Source organism: Herpailurus yagouaroundi, unplaced genomic scaffold, assembly GCF_014898765.1.
Source record: "Herpailurus yagouaroundi ecotype Mexico unplaced genomic scaffold, PumYag 162, whole genome shotgun sequence".
NCBI lineage: Eukaryota > Metazoa > Chordata > Mammalia > Carnivora > Felidae > Herpailurus > Herpailurus yagouaroundi.
Window position 1 is genome coordinate 35,054,170 of NW_024412403.1, and position 23,778 is coordinate 35,077,947.

The window sequence follows — 23,778 nt, forward strand, 5'->3', positions numbered from 1 at the left end:
TATTGTGCTGTATTATATTAGTGAAACATTACTAGTTTTGTTGATTTAACTCTGCTAGTTCAGTATTTTTTAAATGAGAAATTTGAATCATTTATGTTTTGAGATATACCCAAAGAGTTATATGCAGCATTAATATTTCAAATTGAATGAAGGTGTACTCATTTAGAAAATGTTCTTCTATAACACTATCCCCAAGAGGAAGAAAATGACAACCGAGAAAGCAAAGCTTCTGTTGCAAGAATAATTCTTACTTTAGTTCAAAGGCTTTCTGAACAAGTGGAATACGAACATGCCAGTGCTGAAAGTGATGCATTCACTCTGCATTTGAATCTCTATCTATAGATGATAAAACTAAAGTAGATGAAGTCAAATCAGAGGGGAAAACAAAACTTCCTTTGAAACAAAACTGGCAGCAAGCTCCCCATAAAAAGATTTGCAGTCCCTATTCTCCCCCCCCCCCAAAAAGGTATTTGAAAAGATTTTCTTAAAGCTATTCCATAAGACACCTGATTACCTGAAAATGAAGAAAATATTTGGAGTTAGTTGTTTCAGGTAACTTTCTCTTTACCACTGCCTAGTCTAGGACAGGGTTACAGAGAGCTTTCTGAAAAGCCACAACATTTTTCACCAAAACCAGCTTGAAATTCAGTGACGGCAACATTTTAATGCAGTTTATTTTTGAAATTTACATTTAAAAAACTATTAAATGATATTATTTCATTTTCAAATTTAGGGTTAAATTTTCTTCATTTACTTTGTATAGCTGATTCTTAAATTTACATTCTGCCAGTATTTTAAATCTAATTAGATTTTAATTTATGTTCTACTTGATATGGTGAAATGTTTATATACATTTATATTTAAAATTAATTACTTTCTTTTCTTTTTCTAAACAGTCTTTAATAAAAAATACTATCAATGATATTATTTTGGCATTATATGAAATTAATACTGTGGTAGTTCCCCTTATTATCTTCAGGGGATATTTTCCAAGAGTCTTAGTGGATGCATGAAATCACAGATGGTACCAAACCCTACACCTACTATGTTTTTTCCTATATATACATACATACATACCTATAATAACATTTATTTCATAAGTTAGGCACAATAAGAGATTAACAAGAATAACAAATAATAAAAGAGAACAATTATAGCAATATATTGCAATAAAAGTTATGTAAATGTAGCTCTTTCTTCATATATCTTATTGTACTAACGCTTTTTCCTCTTGTTATGATGTGATATGATAAAATGCCTACATGATGAGATGAAATGAGGTGAATGAAAGTAGGCAATGTGACACAGCCTTAGGCTACTATTGACTCTGACAACAGGTTCAGAAAGAGAATCATCTGCTTCCAGATGGAACTGGGTGGTAAACTGAAACTATGGAAAGCAGAATTGCAGATAAGGGGGGGACCACGGTACCCACATTGAGGTTTTTCCCTAGTGTTGTGATCACTGAACATAGTTGCACATGTACTTGCCTGCCCACACCTCTTTATAGCAATTCCTGATAAGTCACATGGTGAGGTCATGTGACTACTCCCTCTCCTTCAGAAGACTGAATTAGGAAACAGTAGTACTCCCAAAAGACCCAAATAGTCACCAGAAAACTGGGCAAAACATATCCTTATCCTCACTTCTCCTTTGAATGGCTTTAGCAGTTCATCTACATGCAATTAACATATACTTACTGAGGTTATCTTATATGTCTAGCAGATTTTTTTTATATTTATTTATTTATTTATTTATTTATTTATTTAAATTTTTTTTTTTCAACGTTTATTTATTTTTGGGACAGAGAGAGTCAGAGCACGAACGGGGGAGGGGCAGAGAGAGAGGGAGACACAGAATCAGAAGCAGGCTCCAGGCTCTGAGCCATCAGCCCAGAGCCTGACGCGGGGGCTCGAACTCACGGACCGTGAGATCATGACCTGGCTGAAGTCGGACGCTCAACCGACTGCGCCACCCAGGCGCTCCATATTTATTTTTAAACTATCTATTAAGCATTCTTAAATAACCAATGATTATAATGGTAGCAAAGGTTTATCCATATAGATTACCAATAATCTTATATCTTATTTTTCTAATCTGTATTCTTTCAGTTATATTATAAACAGAGGGGAAAAAAAAATAAAAGTAAACCATAAAGCCATTCAATCATGAATACCGGGTCTTCCTTGCTGAAGAATTCATGATAATTTAAAGTGATGACAACCATATTTTTTCATTAAAATTTTCAATCAATGAATGATCACTCATTTCATTTCCTTAGACCCCGGTTTTTTCATTTATTTGAGGTTTACTATTCCAAAATGACCTAGTCCTACTTAGACTTACTGATTTCATTATAGAGCTTTCTTGTGCCTTTCTATTCTAATCTAACTGAAGTAGCTCATAAATTCTACCGACAATCTTTTAACCCAGTTTCCTACATATTTATATGACATTTTCTACTTATCTCTATCACTATATCTACTACATGTGGTAGTATAAAGACACTTGTCTGTTTACTTGTCTGTATTCCCTTTTGAGTTTTGAGACCTTGAGGGCAAGAGCTATTTTTCAACTCAGAATATCTTCCACTTAGCAACACTTGGTACATAGTAGATACATATAAACTTTGAAGAATGAAGGAATTTTATAAATTGTGTTAAAACACATTCTAGAATGTGTTATGAATATGTTAAATTTATAGTTTAAATTGATACATATCTCAAATTTACTAACTTTTAAAGCTGAATTTGCTTTAAGTTAATCTGCCTTCTTTCTCTCTCTTTCTCTCTGCTTCTGTGTACATAGAAATTCTCTGTACAGGCATGTCAGAAAAACATATTAAGTTTTATCTAATGCACAAACTAACATGCAAACGCCATATAAGAGATAATAATAAATACTAACCAATCAATATATATCCTAGAAATCATCCTAGAAATTAAAACTAGCTGAGGTTACCCTCAGACCTCCTCATACATGAAAGATAAGTAAGGTATTTGGGTAGCAATATTCAATGAATGTCACTATGAATTGAAAACAAAAAATATATATATTATTTAGTCTTAGTGAGACTAACTACAGAAATGGCTTAATTTACCACATATATCAACTTGGAAAATGTCATTTGATTTTTAACAAAGAATTCTTACATTTACTGATGTTTTAAAGAGGAAATGAATTAAACATTTTAGTAAACTTTTATATTAAACAACGTACCATCAGGCAAAATTATAAAACAATACTCTTAGATGAAATTGGAACATCAGTATCTGGGACCTGTTTATTTAATGGAATAATAATATTAAAAATAGCTAATTAAAATAGCGAACTAAAAATAGTTAATTTTATTTTATTTTTTTATTTTTTATTTTTTTTATTTTTTTTTCAACGTTTATTTATTTTTGAGACAGAGAGAGACAGAGCATGAACAGGGGAGGGGCAGAGAGAGAGGGAGACACAGAATCTGAAACAGGCTGCAGGCTCTGAGCAGTCAGCCCAGAGCCCCACGCGGGGCTCGAACTCACGGGCGGTGAGATCATGACCTGAGCCGAAGTCAGACGCTTAACCGACCAAGCCACCCAGGCGCCCCGAAAATAGTTAATTTTAATTGAAACTTAATTTAAATAAAAGTTAACTATGAGCTATGTGCCCCTGGCAATATTCTGAGTCTTGTATCTATATTAAATCACTTTACCTTCAAAACAATCCTCTGTGGCAGGCGCTGCTCCATTTTACCACTGAACAAAGGCCCAGAATGGTAATGCGTCCTACACAAGTCACACAGCTAGAAATCTTGGATCCCACTCAGATAGTTTTCTTAACCACTATGATCTACCTCTTCCTAAAAGGTATTCATTAATTATACTTTGGTGGCTAATCTACATATTGACATAGATTCTTTTTTTTTTTTTTTTTTTTTCTTAAATATTCTCAAACTGGAAATCAGAAGAAAGAGACAACTGACAAGCTGCTGTCATTTTCTGGCTGTACAACATTAGTTGTGTCTCTTTACCTTCGTTAATTACAGTTGCAGCAAAATGGGACTTGTGACATTGACCTAGCACACCTTAATACTTGTCTAACTTTCTCTCCAGGTTTCTTTCGAACTAAGAAAGCACTAAGATGATGCATATGAAAATGCTTTAGAAAGTATAGAATGTTATGCCAATATAAATTTACTTTTATTCATATTTATTATTTTATCTCTTGTATGATCAGTGATATAAAAATATAAAACGTATGAAAATAATTTAACCATCCCTGCTCCCCTTTCCTGTATTTGATTCTTTCATATGACTGCATTGGAGAAGAATAAGAAATATAAATGTATTTATTCATAACTAATTAAAAAATAATCTAGCAAATAAAAAATTCACAGCAAATATTGTTCTGCTTTAAACAGAGTGAAAGAATTTGTTGAAATTCAAAATTGTTCTGCTTTAAACAGAGTGAAAGAATTTGTTGAAATTCAAAATTGAAGTATATAAGGCAAAAAAACAAGCAAAACAAAACAAGTCAGCCAAATTGGTATCATTCTGAAAAAAGTCAGTATTGACCTTAATGATTTGTGATGAATAGAATACATATCTAAGTGCCTAATGAATTTATGTACAATGTTTTAATAAAAAAACTATGAAAATGTGTTGTTTTCTTTTCTTAATTCATTCTTCTTCTACTAAAGGAAAAAAAAAAAATTCCAGAAAGCTAACAAGTTTAAAAATGCCTAAAATATGAATAAACAACCAGATTGCTCCTCAGTCTTAAAAAAATTTCTTAAATTGATCTTTTTAAATATTAATTTCTTATATGCCACTTGAAAAAAAATTACTCTACTTACAACTACAACTGGTGATTGCAGCTAATGAACTACTGCTAAAAATATTACAAGGTAATATTTTATTTATATATACATCTACCTATTTATTACATACATATACATCTACCTGATATCCTTTTTTAGAAAAATGTGGAAGCCTTGTGATGTGCTGCTAGATATTATGCCAGACTAGTTCCTGGTGATATAATAGTGAATAAGATACAGATGACCCCTATTTTCACTGAGTTTTAAATTTACCAAGGGAGTCATATATTTAATAGTTTTTCAAATGTAATTTTGTTAAGTGCCATGAAAGGTAAGGATAGGGTAATATAAAAATGTGTAACAGGGGAAACTGGTGTAGCATGAGGCTTTAGGGAATGCTTCCCCAAGGCAATGAGATTTGCAGAGGAAGGATTTGGTCAGGTATGGGAGGGGGTGTTTGAGTGGAATGATTTCAAGAAAGGAGAACTGCAAAATGTATAGAGCTCAGAGTGGAAGGAGGTTGGTACATTCAGTGAACTGAAAGAGGGCTTGCTTGGCTGGAGCAGAGCAATCGACAGGGAGACCCACAGGAGACCATTCATGCGAGACTTACAGGTCAGCTGGAGGGCACTAGTCATTGAAGCCATTAAGCAGGACAGTGACATGATCAGGAAATGGAAAAAGAAAATATTTGAAGTCATGATAGCTCATAGGGAAAGATTTCATAAAACAACATCAGTAATCAGAAATTATAGAGCTACTCGGAGATTATTGATTTTAAAGTTTGCACAGAAATGCTAGATTTAGATAAGATAAAAAGACAGATGGAATAAAAAAAAATAGGTGTTATACTGGTGTTAAACATTAGAAGCCATTTGTTTTAAGGACACAAGAATAAAACGTCAAAGATCTTAGTTCTACATCAAAGAATAATTTCCAGATTAGATTTGATACCACAAATATGCTCACTTTATAGGCCTTACAGAAAGAGGTGTTAGAAACAATTATGTTTCTTTATTGTTACTATGGGAAGAGTTTCCAAAACAGAACAGATGCTCAGCCTGTCTTAGGAGGAATATACATTTTACAAAGCTTATGAGTTACTGAGATTTGTTAATGTCCTGGCTGTCCAAGACCCATTTTTACCATTATGGAATATACACCAAGACTCAGAGGAAATCATTCTTATTACGAATTTGCATCAGACCTTTCTTATTTAAAAGTTACCAACATTTATTTAACTAGGACCATTAAGCTCCATCATCTGTGGATAGACCATTTTACTCTGAAATTTGCCTGAAAGTTCTGTTATGTGCTTCAGGCTAGAACTGTCTTTGGCAAAGAAGGATAGTCTCAGGTAAAGGACTTTATTAAGTACTTCAAACTACTGACACTCTCTACTCAAAGGTACAGCCTCTTAGTTGACAATGCTTACACAATTTCCAGACTAAAGCAGTAAACTGAGTCAGGTTACTAGAGTTCTTGAATGCAGTGGGTTTCTAGAATTAATGACATAGGACCGAATTAATGACATAGGACTGGCTGCATAAATTCAGAGATGTTCTTTTATTTCGGTTCTCTGTTTGGAAAACTGTTTCATTTCCACACATACAAGGAAGCCCTCTCAGTTTCTATTTAAGCTTAGACTGTAACAACTTAATTAACTGCTTTTATAAATGAAATGAAACATTAAAAAAATCTCACACTAAAACCTCAGCTCTCCTTACATGGTGACACAGTTATTTACATACGGTCATGGATTCTATCTTTTTCTCAGGATATAATTGAATGAATTGATTGTGCAACTAAGGTCTTACTAGGATGGCTATATTTGTGGACAATGTTCACAGAGTCAGGGAGGACCAGTTGCTTTTAAGCAACTGAGGATGATTTTACTTATGGATATCATGCCTGCAAAGTCCGCTCAGGAAACCTGGCCTGTGGCATGGCTGACACAGTGCAGTCCCTCAGGTCAGGAAGGTCACTTCCAGACAGTTTAGGAATATTAACAAATTTCTGTGATCCTAAGAGGAGAGGAATACACCCAAGGGTACAGTCCATACGGGTGAAATCTGGTGCATAAAGGGTTGGGCTTGCTAACCTCAAGTTAGCAAACAATAGAGACTATTTATTTATTTAACAATAGAGACTTTTAAAAGTCCAACCAGAGGTTCCTTATAAAAAATTTCCAGATAGAAATGAATTAACTTGAAGTGCTAAGGCTTTTACTTTAGAAAAATAAATCAGCCTCCCACATACACTTCCCGTCTAAAAATGATGAAATCTCCTAAAACTCAAATTCTCAAATAATCGTTGTTGACCAAACAGAACAGAAAATATTAGCTGATTTCTATATTGTAGCATTCAACATCCTTCAGACAACAATGACCTTGGAATACTCTTATTTTTAAAATACTCTTCTATTTTTAATACTAAAATATTAAATATTTTAATAAAAGTCTTCCTATTTTTAAAATAAATACACATTTCATTTTTGTACATCACATATTCTTAGTCTTGGTTTTCACATTTACCATAGAAGCATGCTGGTGTACAATTACCTCAAAGACCAATAATCTTAGCTGAATATGTTATGATATGACAATGATATCTTTCTTATGTTCAATATGTGTGAACACTAAAGTAATAAAAATCAAATGATGAAATTCAGAATAATAACGCTAAGCTTTAAAAATAGTTCACGCCACTTGTTGACAAACCATTACATAAAGTGCCAGCTATCGCTGTACTTTGGTATTGTATATTAGTATAACAATGATCATACAGTAATTTAGTTTCTGCAGTTTATATGTGACAGTGTATTAAAAAAATAAAGTTGTAATTTTTTATTTTAAACCTGAACAGCCAATTCAAAACATTCTACGTTATTTATGTTATATGTAATATTAGTTAACATTCTGAACACAGATGGGATATGTGTTCAACTCCTACTTACCCATGAAATTGAGATAGCCTTCTCCACCGAGAGCATGAGTAATGAGTCGAATCATTTTATGAAGCTGTATTCCACGATCAATAACTGGAGTAAACGGGGTCAGAACACTCATGTTGGTATACATTTCAGCATCCATCAACCAAAATGCCAGTGTCTTATCCCCAACTAGTGCCTATAGAAATAAAAGTCACTGAGATAAATGCAAAGAATAGGTACTAAGCAGTTTTAATTTGCACTAGAGTAGCACGTGATTACATAGGATGGGAAACCATCTAGGAGAGGGTGTTAGAATTAGTATTAATTTCATGTATTTTCCAATAGTTGCTTTCTACACTGAAGGTGAACTGGTATAATCATGTGAGCTGGTCAGAGATCAACGCATCTATTTCCAGGACTGGTTTTTATTTTTAAAGAGCTTAGTGAAAACTCAGGATAAGCCGCTTAAGTATTTGTTATATCTGAACTGATGCTTTGAGTTTTCTGAAATTGGAATAAACATTTATTATAATTGTTGAGAATACTAAATAAACTTTAAAAATAGTTTGCATTACCATTTTATTTGTTTTGACAGAATGGAAGATTTTCTTAAAAATCATTTCTATATATTTATATTTATGTATATGTATTTATGTATATACTAAATATACTAAATGTATATACTAAATATACTAAAATGGACCCTATTCTCCTTCAGCAGAGGGTTGACAGATTTTTCTTAAAATGTAAAATTTGTTTTCTCATGGAATCTGCCATCTAATCTAAAATTAGTTTGTTTTATTTTATTAAAAAAAATTTTTTTAACGTTTTATTTATTTTTGAGACAGAGAGAGACAGAGCATGGACAGGGGAGGGTCAGAGAGAGAGGGAGACACAGAATCTGAAACAGGCTCCAGGCTCTGAGCGGTCAGCACAGAGACTGACGCGGCTCGAACCCACGGACCACGAGATCATGCCCTGAACCGAAGTCGGATGCTTAACCAACTGAGCCACCCAGATGCCCCAAAATTAGTTTGTTTTATATGAAAATATAACAGTTGGTAAATGGGGCAGGTAACTCAGAAACATACTGACTAGAAGAGAGGCCTCTTAATAATCCAAAATTTTATGGCTAAAAATGGCTAACTAACACAAAATGTTTTTTACTGACAAAAATAATTTATAGTGAAACATACAATAGAGCATAAATTGTAATCTCCTTATCCTATTATAATAATTTTCATTTTTAGAAAAATATTTTTACTTATAAACCTATTTTAATCTCAAATCTATTTTGATTAAAATGATTTTTCTTTAAAATACTGTTTCAAGACTATCTACTCATTCTGTCAGTCTTGTCCTTATTTTGAGGGCCAAGAAAGAATTAGCTCCGAATATGGTTGCTGGCACAAGAATTCTGAAAGTTTGATTAGATGGTAATTGTCGTCTATCTTACTCCAGTTCAAATTATTTCACTTTATCAAAGTAGACTCTTTGTTCTCTGACTCAAAGGTAAATATTTTAAATCTAAACATATGAAGTGGAATGTGTACAGTTACAGACTGAATTGTGTCCTCAAATTCATGTTGAAGTCTTAACCTCCAATGTGACTATATTTGGAGAGAGGGTCTATAAAGAGGTAGGTAAGCAAGATTAAATGAGGTCGTAACAGTGAGGCTCTAACCCAATGAGTGGTGTCCTCATATGAAGAGAAAGGGTTACCAGGGATAAGTGTACAGAAGAAAGACCACGTGGGAACAGAAAGATGGCCATCTGCAAGCCTCCGGGAGAGGCCTCGGGAAAAACTAAACCTGCAGACACCTTGATTTTGGACTTCCAGAGCTGGGAGAAACACATGTCTGTTGTTTATACTGTCCTGTGGGATTCGGTTATTGCGGTCCTAGCAGACTAATACATGTACCAATAAAATGCAGTTTCAATCAGACATACAACTCAGAGTGCTGTACAAACTTAGTTCAAAAATAGGCTCCATCGCTAAAACAGTTTGAAGATAACGCATAGAAGATATACACGTTAGTTAATAGATAATACTGGTTCTAAACGATTTTGTCCTTTTCACTTGTTTTAAATTGCTTTGTTATATTCTTATGTGTGACTGGGTTTATTTCTTTAAGTTATGATTATATTACAAAATTATTTTGATAAATTCTGATTAGATTTTTACCAGGATGTCGATTTTTCTATAGTATTCATCTTATAAATACACATCTTTATAATTTTATCAGATTCAAGATTCAATGTATTTTTGCTTTTAGAAAGAGACACAAAACTTGCATCTCTTTGTACATTACTGACAATTTGGCATACCGAGCAGAATTACATCAGTCTTTAAAGTATGAAATAATTCTTGGTAAATCCATAATTTTCTGTACATTTTGGGAGTAAAACTACGAAAATAGTGTAGGTGTTGCATCCTTAATTTATTTAACCCATTCATTTACTCCTTCGTTCATTTATCTAAAATAAATATACCTAGGGAGCTCAAATATGTTAAAATTGCTAGGAGTTTGCAATATAAAGAATTTATGCATTTATTTTAGTTTTCATTATTATATATCTGGTGAGAGTTCCTCCACACTTATTATTACCTGTTTTTTTTTAATTTTTTTTTAATTTTAGTTCTCCTTTTTTTGGTAGGTATTGATTTGATCTGCTTTACAGCCAATTTAAGTTGAAGAGAAAGCACTGCTCTGATTTGGAAGATACAAAATTTAATATACGTTTACATCATGAATCAGCAAACTTTTTGTAAAGACTGCATGGTACATATTTTAGGCACTGGGGCCACTTTCTCAGTCTCCACCGCTTAAATCTACCATTATGCCTCAAAAGCAGCCACAGACAATACATAAGTGAATCAGTATGGCCATGTATCAATGACTTTTACAAAAACAGGCAGCAAGAAGAACTTGGTACATGGGCTTTAGTAGCTGACCTCTGGTCTACTTAACTGTTTCTTAATAATTAAAGGAGACAGCTGAAAATCTACCTGTTTACCTTAAATGGTCAAATTCTGCTAAAATAACAAGATTATTGTTTGAGCTTCAATTTCCTTGATGCACATACTGCAAATAATCTCAGAAATGTTTACTGTCTCCTTTATAATGCATACATGTTGTTTATGTTTATAAGGATTAATATGGCTTTAAATAGCTAAATGGCCTTTGTTCCTACCTTTACTTATGTTTATTGAACGACTACTAGGAGCAGTCACAGTGCTAAGGCTGGATATATAAAGGTAATGGAAACAAATGTTCTGCCTAAAATGTGATGAAAGCATGGAGAATGAGGCCACTATTTTTCCCCATACAACTAGATGAAGACTTCAGGGAGAATATGACATCAGAGTCAGGGCAGGAGGGCTTCATAGGAGCTCCCCAGGTACACTAGGCATTTTCAGGTGTGTGGGGAAAGTACCTGATTGGAACAAGGATGACCTAGTCAGGAATGGGTGGGAATTTTATAGTCCTGAAGAATAAAATGCTTGGAGAGTTGAGCAGAGAATAAAGGTGGAAACTTTGGCTTGGGCCAGAATATGAGTGGCCTTGAATAAGAAGATCTAATCAAAAGATGTGGGTTGACAAAATGAGCTAGGCTCTTTGGAAAATATCTCAGGCTGAGTTAGAAAGGATGGGCTGAAGCCGGAGAAACAGGGGTCAGAGTGATTACTTAGCAAGAGAATTCAGTGATTGCAGGAAAAAAATGATGAAAGCTTGTCAAAAGGCATAAAAGAAAACCTCTAGAAGGAAAACTAAAATTGAAATTAAAATTAACCTGGATCAGAACCAATATTCCTCTTGTTACAACAAAGGAAAACATGTAGGAGAACACTTGCAACTGTCATTTACAATTTTTTAATTACAGTTTTGCTGAGTAAAAATAGTACTGCGTTTTGAAGCTAGATTTTATAGATCTGTAAAATATTTTTTAAATGTTTTCTAAGTCTGAGAAGTTTTCACATAAAGATAGCTATAAATTATATTAACTGCATTAAACCTCAGAAATTTGTATTTGGATATTTTTGTATTAGATCTGTTAATAAATACAGAGAGAGACACAATTAATTTATACACATATTCATTTACCTGATCATGGCTCTCTGCATAAGCAATGCATTTTTCAAGGTAGCGTCTGTTTGTGAGTGTGTATACAATATTGCCCATATTCCAATCTTCATCTCTAAACTCTTTAAGTAGCTAAATACAAGAGAGAAAATAATTTGAATAAACCATTATAGTTCTTACTTTATTTAAATCACTATCTGAGGGCATCCATTGCAAATCCAAATTATTTGACATATAGATACAAGTGCACCCACATAGCAAAAATATCTTAGGTTAAACATTTACTAAAATCGCAGATTTTATACAGACTGTCCAAATGACAGTGATGTGGTGTGTGTGTGTGTGTGTGTGTGTGTGTGTGTGTGTGTGTGTATGTGTGTGTGTGTGTTTGCTTTTGTGCAGATGGTTTGATCAGTGCACTTTAGGATTTTTTCAACTTTTTTCCCCCGTAACAACTGCTACCTCTTGATTAATGACCACAGTGAAGTGTTATTGTGCAATATATCTGTAACTTTCAAAAGGGAGAGATATACTTGCTACATTTTTAGGTTTGAATAAAGAAAATTTTAGCAGGAATAATGTTTTGTTCCATTCTTTTAAAAAAGTGATAACTAAAGAAAAAAAAAACAACTTGAAAGTTTAAAGGCTAATTATCATGAAATAATTACCATCTTAGCAGACCACACACCTCTCTCTACTTCAGTCTCCAATCTGGTTTCTGCCGCATTTTGATGCAAATGACCTTGCCAAGACTGCAAATGACTCTTAGGTAATATTTTCTCTATCTTAGGCAAATATTTGCTGTACATGTTGAGTGCTGACTCTATACTTTCCCATGAATGGCTTTTCTTCTTAGTCTACTAGAGTGAAATTCTTGATTGTTTTGTTTTCCCACCTCTCTAGGCATCCTGCAGGCTCCCCCCTCTGCCTATCCTATAAAGTTGATGCTCCTTAAAGTTATTCCTAAAAATAGCCTCTTTCTTCTACCCAATACACTCTTTCTGCATGGGCTCATTAATCTGTCCAAAGTGTCAACTGTACTCTGATATGCAGAATTCCAAGACGGTCCCCATAATTCTTGTTCCCCCATATTCACATTTCTGTGCAGTCCTAAAGTGGAGGTGGAACCTTGTAAAATATGATAGATGTCCTCTGAGGAAACCATGAGGTAGCAAGTGAGTAATGTTTTAAGTTATCAAGATTGTGAAAATTTGTTACACAGGAACTAAAGCAAAACTGCTGCAGATTTTGGTACAAGAAATGGGATTCAGGCCTGTTCATATCTTCCTTTGTTGACTTTTGTTCTATGGAAGTCAGAAGTGCTTATCCATGTCTCATAATTTCAGTGTGAATTGTTGGGCACCAGACAGCAGATTGTGTTAGGCAGAATAATGGTCACCCATAGGTTGTTCACATCCTAATGCCCAGAACCTGTGAATATGTTCCCTTACATGGAAAAGGACTTTAGAAATGTGATGAATACATTGAGATGGGAAGATTATCTGGGATTACTTGAACGGGTCCAATATAATTGCAGGGACCTTTGTAAAAAGGAAGCAAGAGTGGTCAGAGTAATAGAGAAATATGAAGATGCTACTCTGTTGGCTTTGAAGATGGAGGAAGGGGGGCGCCTGGGTGGCTCAGTCGGTTGAGCGTCCGGCTTCAGCTCAGGTCATGATCTCTCGGTCCGTGAGTTCAAGCCCCGCGTCAGGCTCTGTGCTGACAGCTCAGAGCCTGGAGCCTGTTTCCGATTCTGTGTCTCCCTCTCTCTGACCCTCCCCCGTTCATGCTCTGTCTCTCTCTGTCTCAAAAATAAATAAACGTTGAAGATGGAGGAAGGGGCTACGAGCCAAGGACTATAGGTGGCTTTTAGAAAACTAGAAGCCTTTAGAAAAGGCAAGGGAACTAGACCACCAGAAGAAATGCAGCCTTGTCAATACCTTAATTTTAGCCTAGTAAGACCCATTTCAGATCTGTGACCTAAAGCACTTTGAGAACTATATAATGGCTAATTGGTGTTGTTTGAAGACATTGTTGTGGTAATCAGGTACAGCAACAATTTGACACTAATGTATGGACCTACACAAATATGCCCACTTAAATTTGACTAATGTGCAAAGATAATTCAATGGAAGGATAGACTTTTCAAGAAATCATGCTGGAAGAGCTGGAAATCCACAACAACAACAACAACAACAACAACAACAACAAAAGGAAACTTGAAGTAAGGAACTAGGTCTTACACATTTGTTGCACAAAAATTAATTCAAAATGGGCCATGGACTTCAAGTGCAAAAGTACAAGTATAAAATGTTTAATAGAAAACATAGGAGAGTCAAAGAATTCTTAGTCTTGATACCAAAAAAGGTCCCTGTAAGAAAAAAATGATAAATTGGCCTTCATCAAATTTATTATAAAGAACTTTTACTCTGTGAAAGTCCACATGAAAAGGATAAAAAGATTAAGCAACAGACTGGGAGAAAACTTTTGCCAACTTCATATCCAACAAAAGAGTTTAATCTAGATTATTTAAGAACTCTCAAAACTCCAGAGTAAACAAATGATCTAATTAGAAAATGGTCAAAAGACACAAATAGACATTTTATCAAGGAGGATATATAGAGGGCAACTACACACATGAAAGATGTTCATCATCATAAGCCACTAAGAAAATGCAAATTAAAACCACAGTTAGATATCACTACACATCTATTATAGAATAACTAAAACAGGTGCAAGGATGTACAGAAAGTGGATCTCTCCAACATTCCCAATGGGCATGAAAAATGGTACAGTTATTCTGGACAAGTTTCATAGTATCTTAAAAATTTAAATATCCATCCACTTAAACATCCAACTACTATATGATTTAGTAATTGCACTATTTGTCATTTATCTTAGAGCAATTAATTTTTATGACCATACAAAATCGGTACACAAGTGTTTATAGCATCTTTATTTGTAATAGCCCAATCCAGAAACAATCCAGATGTCTATAATGGGTGAATGATCAAACAAAGTATGGTCTATCCATACTATGGAGTACTATTCAGCAATAAAAAGGAATGCACTACTGATACGTGCAACAACCTATATGAATTTCCAGAGAATTTTGCTGTGTGCAAAACGGCAATCCCAAAAGGTTAAATATTGTATGATTTCATTTATATCAGATTCTTGAAATGAAAAAAAAATTACAGAAATGGAGATCAGATTAGTGGTTGCCACAGATTAAAAAGTGATTGGGAAAACATGAAGGAACTTTATGGTGATGGAGTATTTTATATCTTAACTATACCAATGTCAGTATCTTGGTTGTGGTACTACAGTATAATTTTGGAAGGTGTTACCACTTGAAAATACTGGTTTTCTCACTGTATCACAACTGTTCTTACAACTGCGTGAGAATCGACAATTAAAAAACTTTCTATAGTAAAAATACAAAGTGCTCAGTAATTTTTGGTGGAATTAATGTATAAATGAATGAATTCAATTAACCACTTATCTCAATTTAACATAAAATGGTAATAAAAGGTAGGTAGGTAATAAAAATGATAAAATAAAATAAAAGGGATTGCAGCAAATTTGGCATATTTTAGATAGGCAAGTATTTGTTCAGTAAATGATTAAATATGATTAAATGTGGTATTCCAAACTACTGATTTTGAACAATACAAGTAGAAATAATTTGCTTTTGAACAACAAAAACATGAATGAAATCTAGCATTCTGATTTAACTCAGACCCTATCTGGAAATAACAATGAATGCCATATATTCTGAGTACAGCTACCATTTAGATTAATACTCCTGTGTACCTTTTGAGAAAATAATAGTCATTTATGAGATTATTTTTTTAAATGCACAAATTACAAAAGTAGGGGATATCACTGAGCTTTTTATAATATTATTTTAACTTTCTCTTGTCTTACTAACTAGGGTTCCCACTTTGGTGATGCAAAAAGATTTTTAAATAATTACATAAAACAGAAGATAACATCTGCCTTTAGACAATTCACAATCTAAGAAGACATGATGGTCCTAAACATAGGACAGTATACTTTTCCACTTGTATGAGGTACTAACTAGTACAGTACCTTGAGCATACAAGGTACTAAATGTTTTGTAAATTAAATTAAATTAAATTAAATTAAATTAAATTAAATTAAATATTTTTTAAAAATGTCATCATTGGTAAGAGAAGGAAATACCCACTGTGGGCTATGAGTGATGGGAATAATTCTAGGTTGATGTACCCCCTGAAATATTCTTAAATCTGCACAAAAACTGATGGAGGGTTTTCAGTAGGAGGTGAGAAAAGTAATACTTGGCACTTGTGAGGGGAAAAAAGTCTGCATGGAAGATTGGAAATCCTAAAAGATCGTGGGTAAAGACCTTTAGACCAAGGTGAGAAAATTGAAGACCACACCATTTTTTTTTTTTTAAATGACAGATATAAAGCAACTTTCCCAGGTATTAAAGCTAGAATACATATTTATTTCTTTGATTTTCAGTCTAATCATCTCTGGAAAACATTTGCTTTTTTGACTTGACAAAGTTTAGGAATCATTATAAATGGAGAAGCAAAAATTATGTTGGTAAAGATTTAATGTCACAGTTGTGTATTGCACAAATTGCCTGGAGAGTACAGGGAAGAAAGTTAAGATAGGATTACAATAATTAGTTCCTTCAGAGCAGGCTCCACGGTTTTTCTATCCAAGGTTAAACACATCTACAGTTCACGGTGTACTAAAGGGCTCATCAGAAAACTGATTATTTGATACAAATATGATTATTTGATACAAATACAAAGCTGACTCCTTATGCATATTCAGCCTGTCATCAGGGACATAGCCACTCAGAGTGTTCTATGTCAAATCTGAGTCTATATAAAAACAATGGTCTTTTAGGCAAATATTAAATAAAACAAAATATAATCGAAGCTACTTAACTATAATAAAATTTAATACAATTTCATTACAAATAATGTGCAAAGTGTCATCTATAATTATGCATTCCTAGTGCTTGGCACACGGTAAGGATTTCTAAATGTTAAATAAAGGAATGGATGAATCCAAATCTGCTGAGGTAAAAACATACTATGAAGCAAGTAAGGGGAATTAAGGAGTAACTTTTACATTGATGAATTGCAGGCAGAAATGGATGCTTGATGAAGTTGAATGTGTTTTATACAGAGAGCACTGAAGTTTCACAAAACTGCAATGATAATGCAAAATTTTATATACAGAGCTCACGTTATAGTAATATTTTCTCCTTGCCTAAATAACACAAGTATGAATACTTTAAACTGGAACTTTTAGAAGTTTGTGAAACATCTTATTAAAAAGCATAAGAATCAACACACTAATGAGAAAATTTTTTAATACTTCAATTATAATGATTATAACATTTATAACTAATGATCACAAGTTAAATAAATCAAAGAGATAAAAAATAAACCAACAAAATACATAGTATTTTTAGGGAAAAAAATGCATAAAATCTTACCTGGATCCATTTATCTGGAATTGCCATAGCTAATCGATAGTCAAAGCCGACTCCTCCCTGGGAAATCGGAGAACAGAGAGCTGGCATTCCTGACACATCCTAAAACAAAGTCATCAATAGTATCAGTTCACATTGTTCAAATTCTTAGGAAATATTCTTTTGACAGTAGAGAATAAATAAAATAAATAGCCCCATAAATAAAAACAGTAAATGGAGGCATATCTTTTTAGAGTGTTTTGGTAGCATAATTGTAAAAGTAGTTAAAACTATAATGGGAGATTTCATTTCCCACTAAGTTTTTGTGTAATTCTTTTCACTGCAGGACAACTTCAATCTCATGAGGCGTTTTTTTCATTTTTTTCTTTTCCTTCGTATGACAAAGAGAACAGAAAATAGTAAAACGATTACTGCTAAAACATAGTATCTTAGACTTACTTTTGAGCCACTGTATGAACACTTAGCTCTTGCTTTCAAACACAAAATACATGTGGCATATATCTGCTGTACTTGCTCTCTGCATAAAGTACTGACATGGAGCGTATTTTGTGAGCATCTAGCTTCTGATGAGATAGAAGACTTAGTATATTAAGAATGAAGCAATAAGATGGCTTTCACTATAGTCAGTCACACTTGAAATGGATCTAAAGGGTATCTAGAGGACCTTCTTCATCTAGAAGACACAGAAACTGAAGCTCACTCAGGTGAAGGGATTTCTAAAGATATGTTTCTCAATGATAGGGTCAGATGGCAGGCACTTCAACAAAGTATCTTCCTCCTCTGTCATGCCACCACTAGATTACTGATAATTGGGAAGCTTAAAAAAAAAAAAAAAGATGGGATAAGGAACCAGATGTAGTAAAATATATTATAATAGCAACTCTGGTCTCATGTGAGACATGTATTAGCAATTCTAACTCTACAATATCTTTGAAATCAATTCTTCTCCTTTGCTCCATTTCTACAACCATCATCCTTCTTATTTAATCTTCATTACTCCTTGCTGAGACCATTATGCTCCCAAAAGGAATTCCCATCTCCAGTTTCCCTTCACACTGACTGCTGCCAAAACAACAGCTTATGAGACAGCCCGCTATCACTGCCCAACAATGGCTTTCGATAGCCAACAATCGAATACTCAAATTCTTAAGCTAAAGATTCAATACAACAATCATCCTTTAAACACTGACAAAATAATTTCCTATTTGATTATCTGCCTCCTTATGTGTTGTTAGAATGTAGGATCCATGGGGCAAAGGTGTTGTTGTTGTTCAGTGATATATGCCAAGAATTCAGAGCAGTAGGAGAGTAACTGGCATGAAGCAGGAACTCAATAAAATTTGATGAGTGGATGAATAAAGGCACTGTCAGGAATTTAAAGGTAAATAAGGCAGAATATTTGACCTTTGGGATTCATAACGTAAGACCTAAGTAAACATATACACACTTATAATCATGAAATGATAATGCCATATAGTTGTTACAATTGTTAACTAAAGTACACAGAAAGCAGAAGGGAGAAGCCTACATCTTTCCAGCATAATTTCTATTATATTTCAAGTACTAAATACATCATCCATTTTGAAATATTCACTCTTCCCTGTGCTTGTCACAAGCTTTTCTATGCATGTCACTGCACAAACTCTTCCTTGTATTATTATCCTTACTTTCTAAAAAGACTATTATACACTCAGAACTCTCTGAAATTTAACTCAAATAGTTTTTCATCTACAACACCATCCCCAAATTCTTCCCACAGAAAAGGTGGAAAAAAGAAATATATAATCTCTCTGGACTTATAAAATACTTTATTAATTGCTTTTTAATGGGAGAGAGATACACTTAAATATAGTGCATAGTGGAATACATCTGTAAGAAAAAGAAATATTTGTCAATAAAATCTTGGTTCTACTTAATATTTCATAGGTTATAAATGTAAAAGGAGAAAAAAGTGAAAAGGATGCATGCTTAATAGAAAAAAAAACATTTTCAGAGAAGTTGTATCTATTACATATGTCACATTTTCACTGATACAGTAGGTATTTAGCTTGATTCCTTACAAACATTGGCTGTATATGTTTTAAATACCAGGTACTCGTGTTAGGCACTGGAATTATAAACAAAAATGCTTTCACAGAAGAGTTCTCATGAGACTAAGTTTTCCTAAGACTGGTGATAGGCTGGTATTAAAGATCAAGATATTTTTTTTTTTCTCAAGAAACATTAAGGTGCATTCTATATTTGCTCTAAAGGTAGTTTTAGGAAATACTTTGATAGGAAATAGAATCTGCTAAGAAAAATATTTGGACACCACTTGGTCTTGACTTCTAAAACTGAATCCTTAGAAAGCTACTCCATTAATATATATGAGATATTTGCAGTTCTCTTTTGAAAGAGGAGAGTTAATGACTATCCTTTTAAAAATCTTAAAAAGAAAAAAAAAGGTAAACATAAAGGTCACTAAAATAAATATATTTTAAATATAAAAAAGTTGATACCTACCAACATAAAATATAAAAATGATTATGTGTTCCAAATAAAGTTAAAATAGTTTTTATTTTTATATTTAAGGATCACTTATGACTATGCCAAAGGGAGAGAAAACCTCAATCAAAAAAATATTTTAATTAATATACCAAATAGAACCATGGGAAATGGTAGGTATATTCTAGGAAAAAAAGGTTTCAATTTTAATAACTGTCATTGTAAATAAATTTAAATTTCTACTATAGGACTTTATATAAATTGCATTACTTATTTGTTACACCATATTCCTTTCTTAAAAAAAAAAAAGTTCATGAGGATCAATTTCACATTTTGAAGAGACTCCCACTAGACAGAAAAGTGATGTACTGAAATTGAAGTAGTTTTCAATTTAAGCAGAATAAATTGAAGACACATCTTGTTAAAAAAAAAAATCTAAAACCAAGTAATATAAAGTAGACTAAAGTCTCAAAGTTTCATTGGTAGAAACACTGATAATCAGACAAGGGCTCCCTAGATGATGAAACTATTTTACTTGAAATGAACGAGAGATCAATGTAACAATTTTACATTTCATGTATTAAATAATTGCTTCTTTTTTGTCAGTACCCAATTTTGATTTGTGCTGTCATTAATTGTTTATAGTAATTTTTCACTTAAACTATCTCTGCTTTGAATTGCCATAAACATAATCGACAAACTTTTTTGATGTTTGACAGATAAAATAAAACTATACAAAAGACAAAATAAAAGTTTAAAATACATTCTGACATTAAAAGATATTCAGTGCATAAAGTATTAGCAAGATTTGTAAGATATGACCGAATTTAAGTAGGTAGGGAGTGTGGAATAATACAGGATAATCAAAATGGTATTATAATTGCGTGTTTTAAAATTCTATATAAAAATTTATTCCAGAAATGTAGGATCCACTGCTCTGGTCCTAGAACATATTTAGAAGGCAAAATGTCTAAAGGAGGTAACTGTTCTCTATCCAGAGATAAACAAGGAATCATTCCACCTAGTTGAAGATTCGGGGTTTTGAGAAGACATGGATAGAAATAAGTCTATACAAATAATAAATACCACAGGAAGAAGGCTGTCATTACCACATTTCATGCCCATGAACTAAATGCCAACAATGTGAAAATACAACTGAACTCTGACTCTTCTAACGATATTCTTGCTATTTTTATATGCCAACCGTCACACTTTTTACAGAACAGTTTTAACATACTAAATTCAATTTTAATAATAATTTCTAGTAAGAGGACTCAGAAAACCAGAGGGATTTTAGAACTAAATCTAAATTAGCATAAGCATTTAACAAACTTCTTAATTTATCACATTTATCACCAAGAGGGGAATTGTCAATTATGCATATACCGAATTATATCATTACAGTGCAGCTTTGGGACAGTTAATCATGAACCTTCAGTAATCATGAATAACTAGTGAACATTTGGCAATCCAAGAGCAATAACGTAAACAAGAAAGGTAATCGCATCAGAACAAGAGAGACTTCAGAGAAGCTTGCAGGCAGCGATCCATGCCATCTCTAATGATTAAACCAGGAATGAAAAAATAAATAAATAAGCAGACACACATTAATATTCAATTCTTTTCTCTGCTGAAGGTCTCACGGTGGAAGGGCCTGTCCACTGATTAGGATATTTTACTTTCTAACCATTGGCATTTTCTTTTTTAACAATGGAATGATGACAAGTAATTAGTGCACACTATCTCCTAATAGAAAAACACTGAATTCTAAATAATGTGCCACCCATACAAGATAGCTGCACTACGGTCAGGGTCCAATTTCAGTTATGCAATTATTGACAACATGAGATTAATCATTCAAATATTGTATGCCAACAAAATGTTCTATATTAAAGGGGTTCTGAGGGTAGAGATCATTATGGCTTTACCTCAGCTACTGTTATAGAATCGGGATACAATGTGTGAACCAAATGATTTGCCAACATGAGATAAATCAAGGCATCTTCATCAACTTGAAGTCCAAAATATTCATGGTAATCACCTGAAAAAGCTTGACCTAGAGAACAGAAAATCGATACAGATGCATTATGTTAACATGCAAGTCTCAACTCAGCACAAATGCCCCCACCAATTAGTCTATTGAGATCAGTTTTGTTATCATAGCAAAGTGTAATAAGCCTTAATAGCACAGAATATTATCATCAGCAAATATGTTCTGACTTAGAAAAGTACTCCGTATCAAACATTCAGAATTCAGACAATCCTGCAAATCAATTTTTGCTTTTCAAAAGCAAACAAAGCACTTTAACTGAAAATTTGAATTTAATTTTAACATAATTTTGAAGGAAAAACATGAAATGATACCAAAGGGAATTCTAGATTTCAACTTATAGATATATATATTTTTTGCATGTCAAGAGATCCCTGTGAAGAAAAGCAAATATGAAAACCATCATAAAATTGAGACAAAATGTTTATATTATTTTAAATATGTGCTTCAATTTATGCCATACAGATTTCCTATGATGACAAAAAGATTTTAACATCCTCCAACTTCCTTTTACCTTCTTTTTCCCCACATCCTAATTTTGGTTGCTTATAGTATGTATCACTTATTGGGGTTATACTATTTGCTTTCTATTCTTTGAATTGTTACTAATTTTTCATTAAATCCAATTAGTGTTCAACACCTGCCTTTCCCCCAACCCCCCCCCCCGCTTCCCTACATCAATTTTTTTATTTTGACTCATTGTTTTTTCAGTTTGCTGGATTCCATCACTATATGGTATTTTCTGGAAGTTTTATTCATCAAACTCTTTCAAATTTATACCTGAATGACAATTCAAGTATCAATTTTCGAGTCAAACTTTGTTTCCCTGAGGATTTTGTAGACATTGCTGTTAGCAATAGAATAGTATGAGTTCAGCCATTGTTTTCATGTATACAGGTAAATTGCTTTTTCTTCCTAAGATGTCATATGCTGAACTTCTTTTTATCACTGAATTTTATAAATTAAACACTTTGTGTCTTGATGTTAATTACTTTGCCTCATTTTTCCCCCCCAATTCATTTCCCTAACTCCACAATTCCTTGGAAGATACCAAGGCCTCAGAAGAGAGAGGTTCTACAGGGAAATGCAGGAGTTGCATATGTAATCTAGAAGGTGTTGTAATCTAGGAGAGACTCCTTCTTAAATTTTGCCATGTTTTCCTTTTTCATTCCTTAAGTCAGTTTCTCTCCAAACTGGAAGATATCAGTGAAATCTATCATGTTTTAATAGATACAGCTTCTTTCCTAGAAACATTTCATAGGGGCAGCACCATGCAAGATTAAGAGCAGATAGCAACACACTCTGAATACAGCTTCATTTCTTGGCAGCCACTTTTCAAAATTTACAAAGTCCTTGTTTCAGACTGGTTGTTGCTTGGTAATATTTGGCCATTAAAAAATAATAATTATTCTCCATGTTATCTACTAAGCGATTAGGATTCTGTGATCCCATTTCTTTGCGAAACTTTAAATTTTTTTTTAATGTTTTATTTATTTTTGAAAGAAAGAGAAAGACAGACTACAAGCAGGGGAGGAGCAGAGAGAGAGAGGGAGACACAGAATCTAAAGCAGGCTCCAGGCTCTGAGCTATCAGCAGAGCCTGACACATGGCTCACATGGCTCGAACTCACCAGCCATGAGATCATGACCTGAGGCGAAGTTGGACACTTAACTGAAGAGCCATCCAGGTGCCCCTCTTTGCACAACTTTTAAACTGAAGGTCTCTGATCAATGATTTTAATTACAAATTCATTTATAATTAAATTTTAACTGTGAACACCTCTATCTAAAATATACATATTTTCTACAGTGTTTAATATGCAAATGAATCCACACATTCACAAAGGTTCTCATTTATTTTTTGTTGTTGTTGTTATTTTTTTCTCATTACAATCGCTGTCATGTTAACATCCTATGGGTG

The 23,778-nt window shown here is 33.3% G+C and overlaps 1 protein-coding gene across 3 annotated transcripts in view; it reads right to left on the reverse strand.

Moving 5' to 3' along the window:
• The window catches only part of GBE1 (1,4-alpha-glucan branching enzyme 1), a 289,276-nt gene that overhangs the window by 80,242 nt on the left and 185,256 nt on the right, over positions 1 to 23,778 (reverse strand). For all 3 annotated transcript variants that reach the window (XR_005793231.1, XM_040484218.1, XM_040484217.1), the window contains exons 9-12: positions 21,737 to 21,864; positions 17,328 to 17,426; positions 11,843 to 11,953; positions 7,761 to 7,932 (exon numbers count right to left, since the gene is read on the reverse strand). Coding sequence is in view for 2 of the 3 variants with exons in the window: in XM_040484218.1 (XP_040340152.1) it covers positions 7,761 to 7,932; positions 11,843 to 11,953; positions 17,328 to 17,426; positions 21,737 to 21,864 (510 nt within the window). In the remaining variant the exon portion in view is untranslated. The remainder of the gene's footprint in view (positions 1 to 7,760; positions 7,933 to 11,842; positions 11,954 to 17,327; positions 17,427 to 21,736; positions 21,865 to 23,778) is intronic.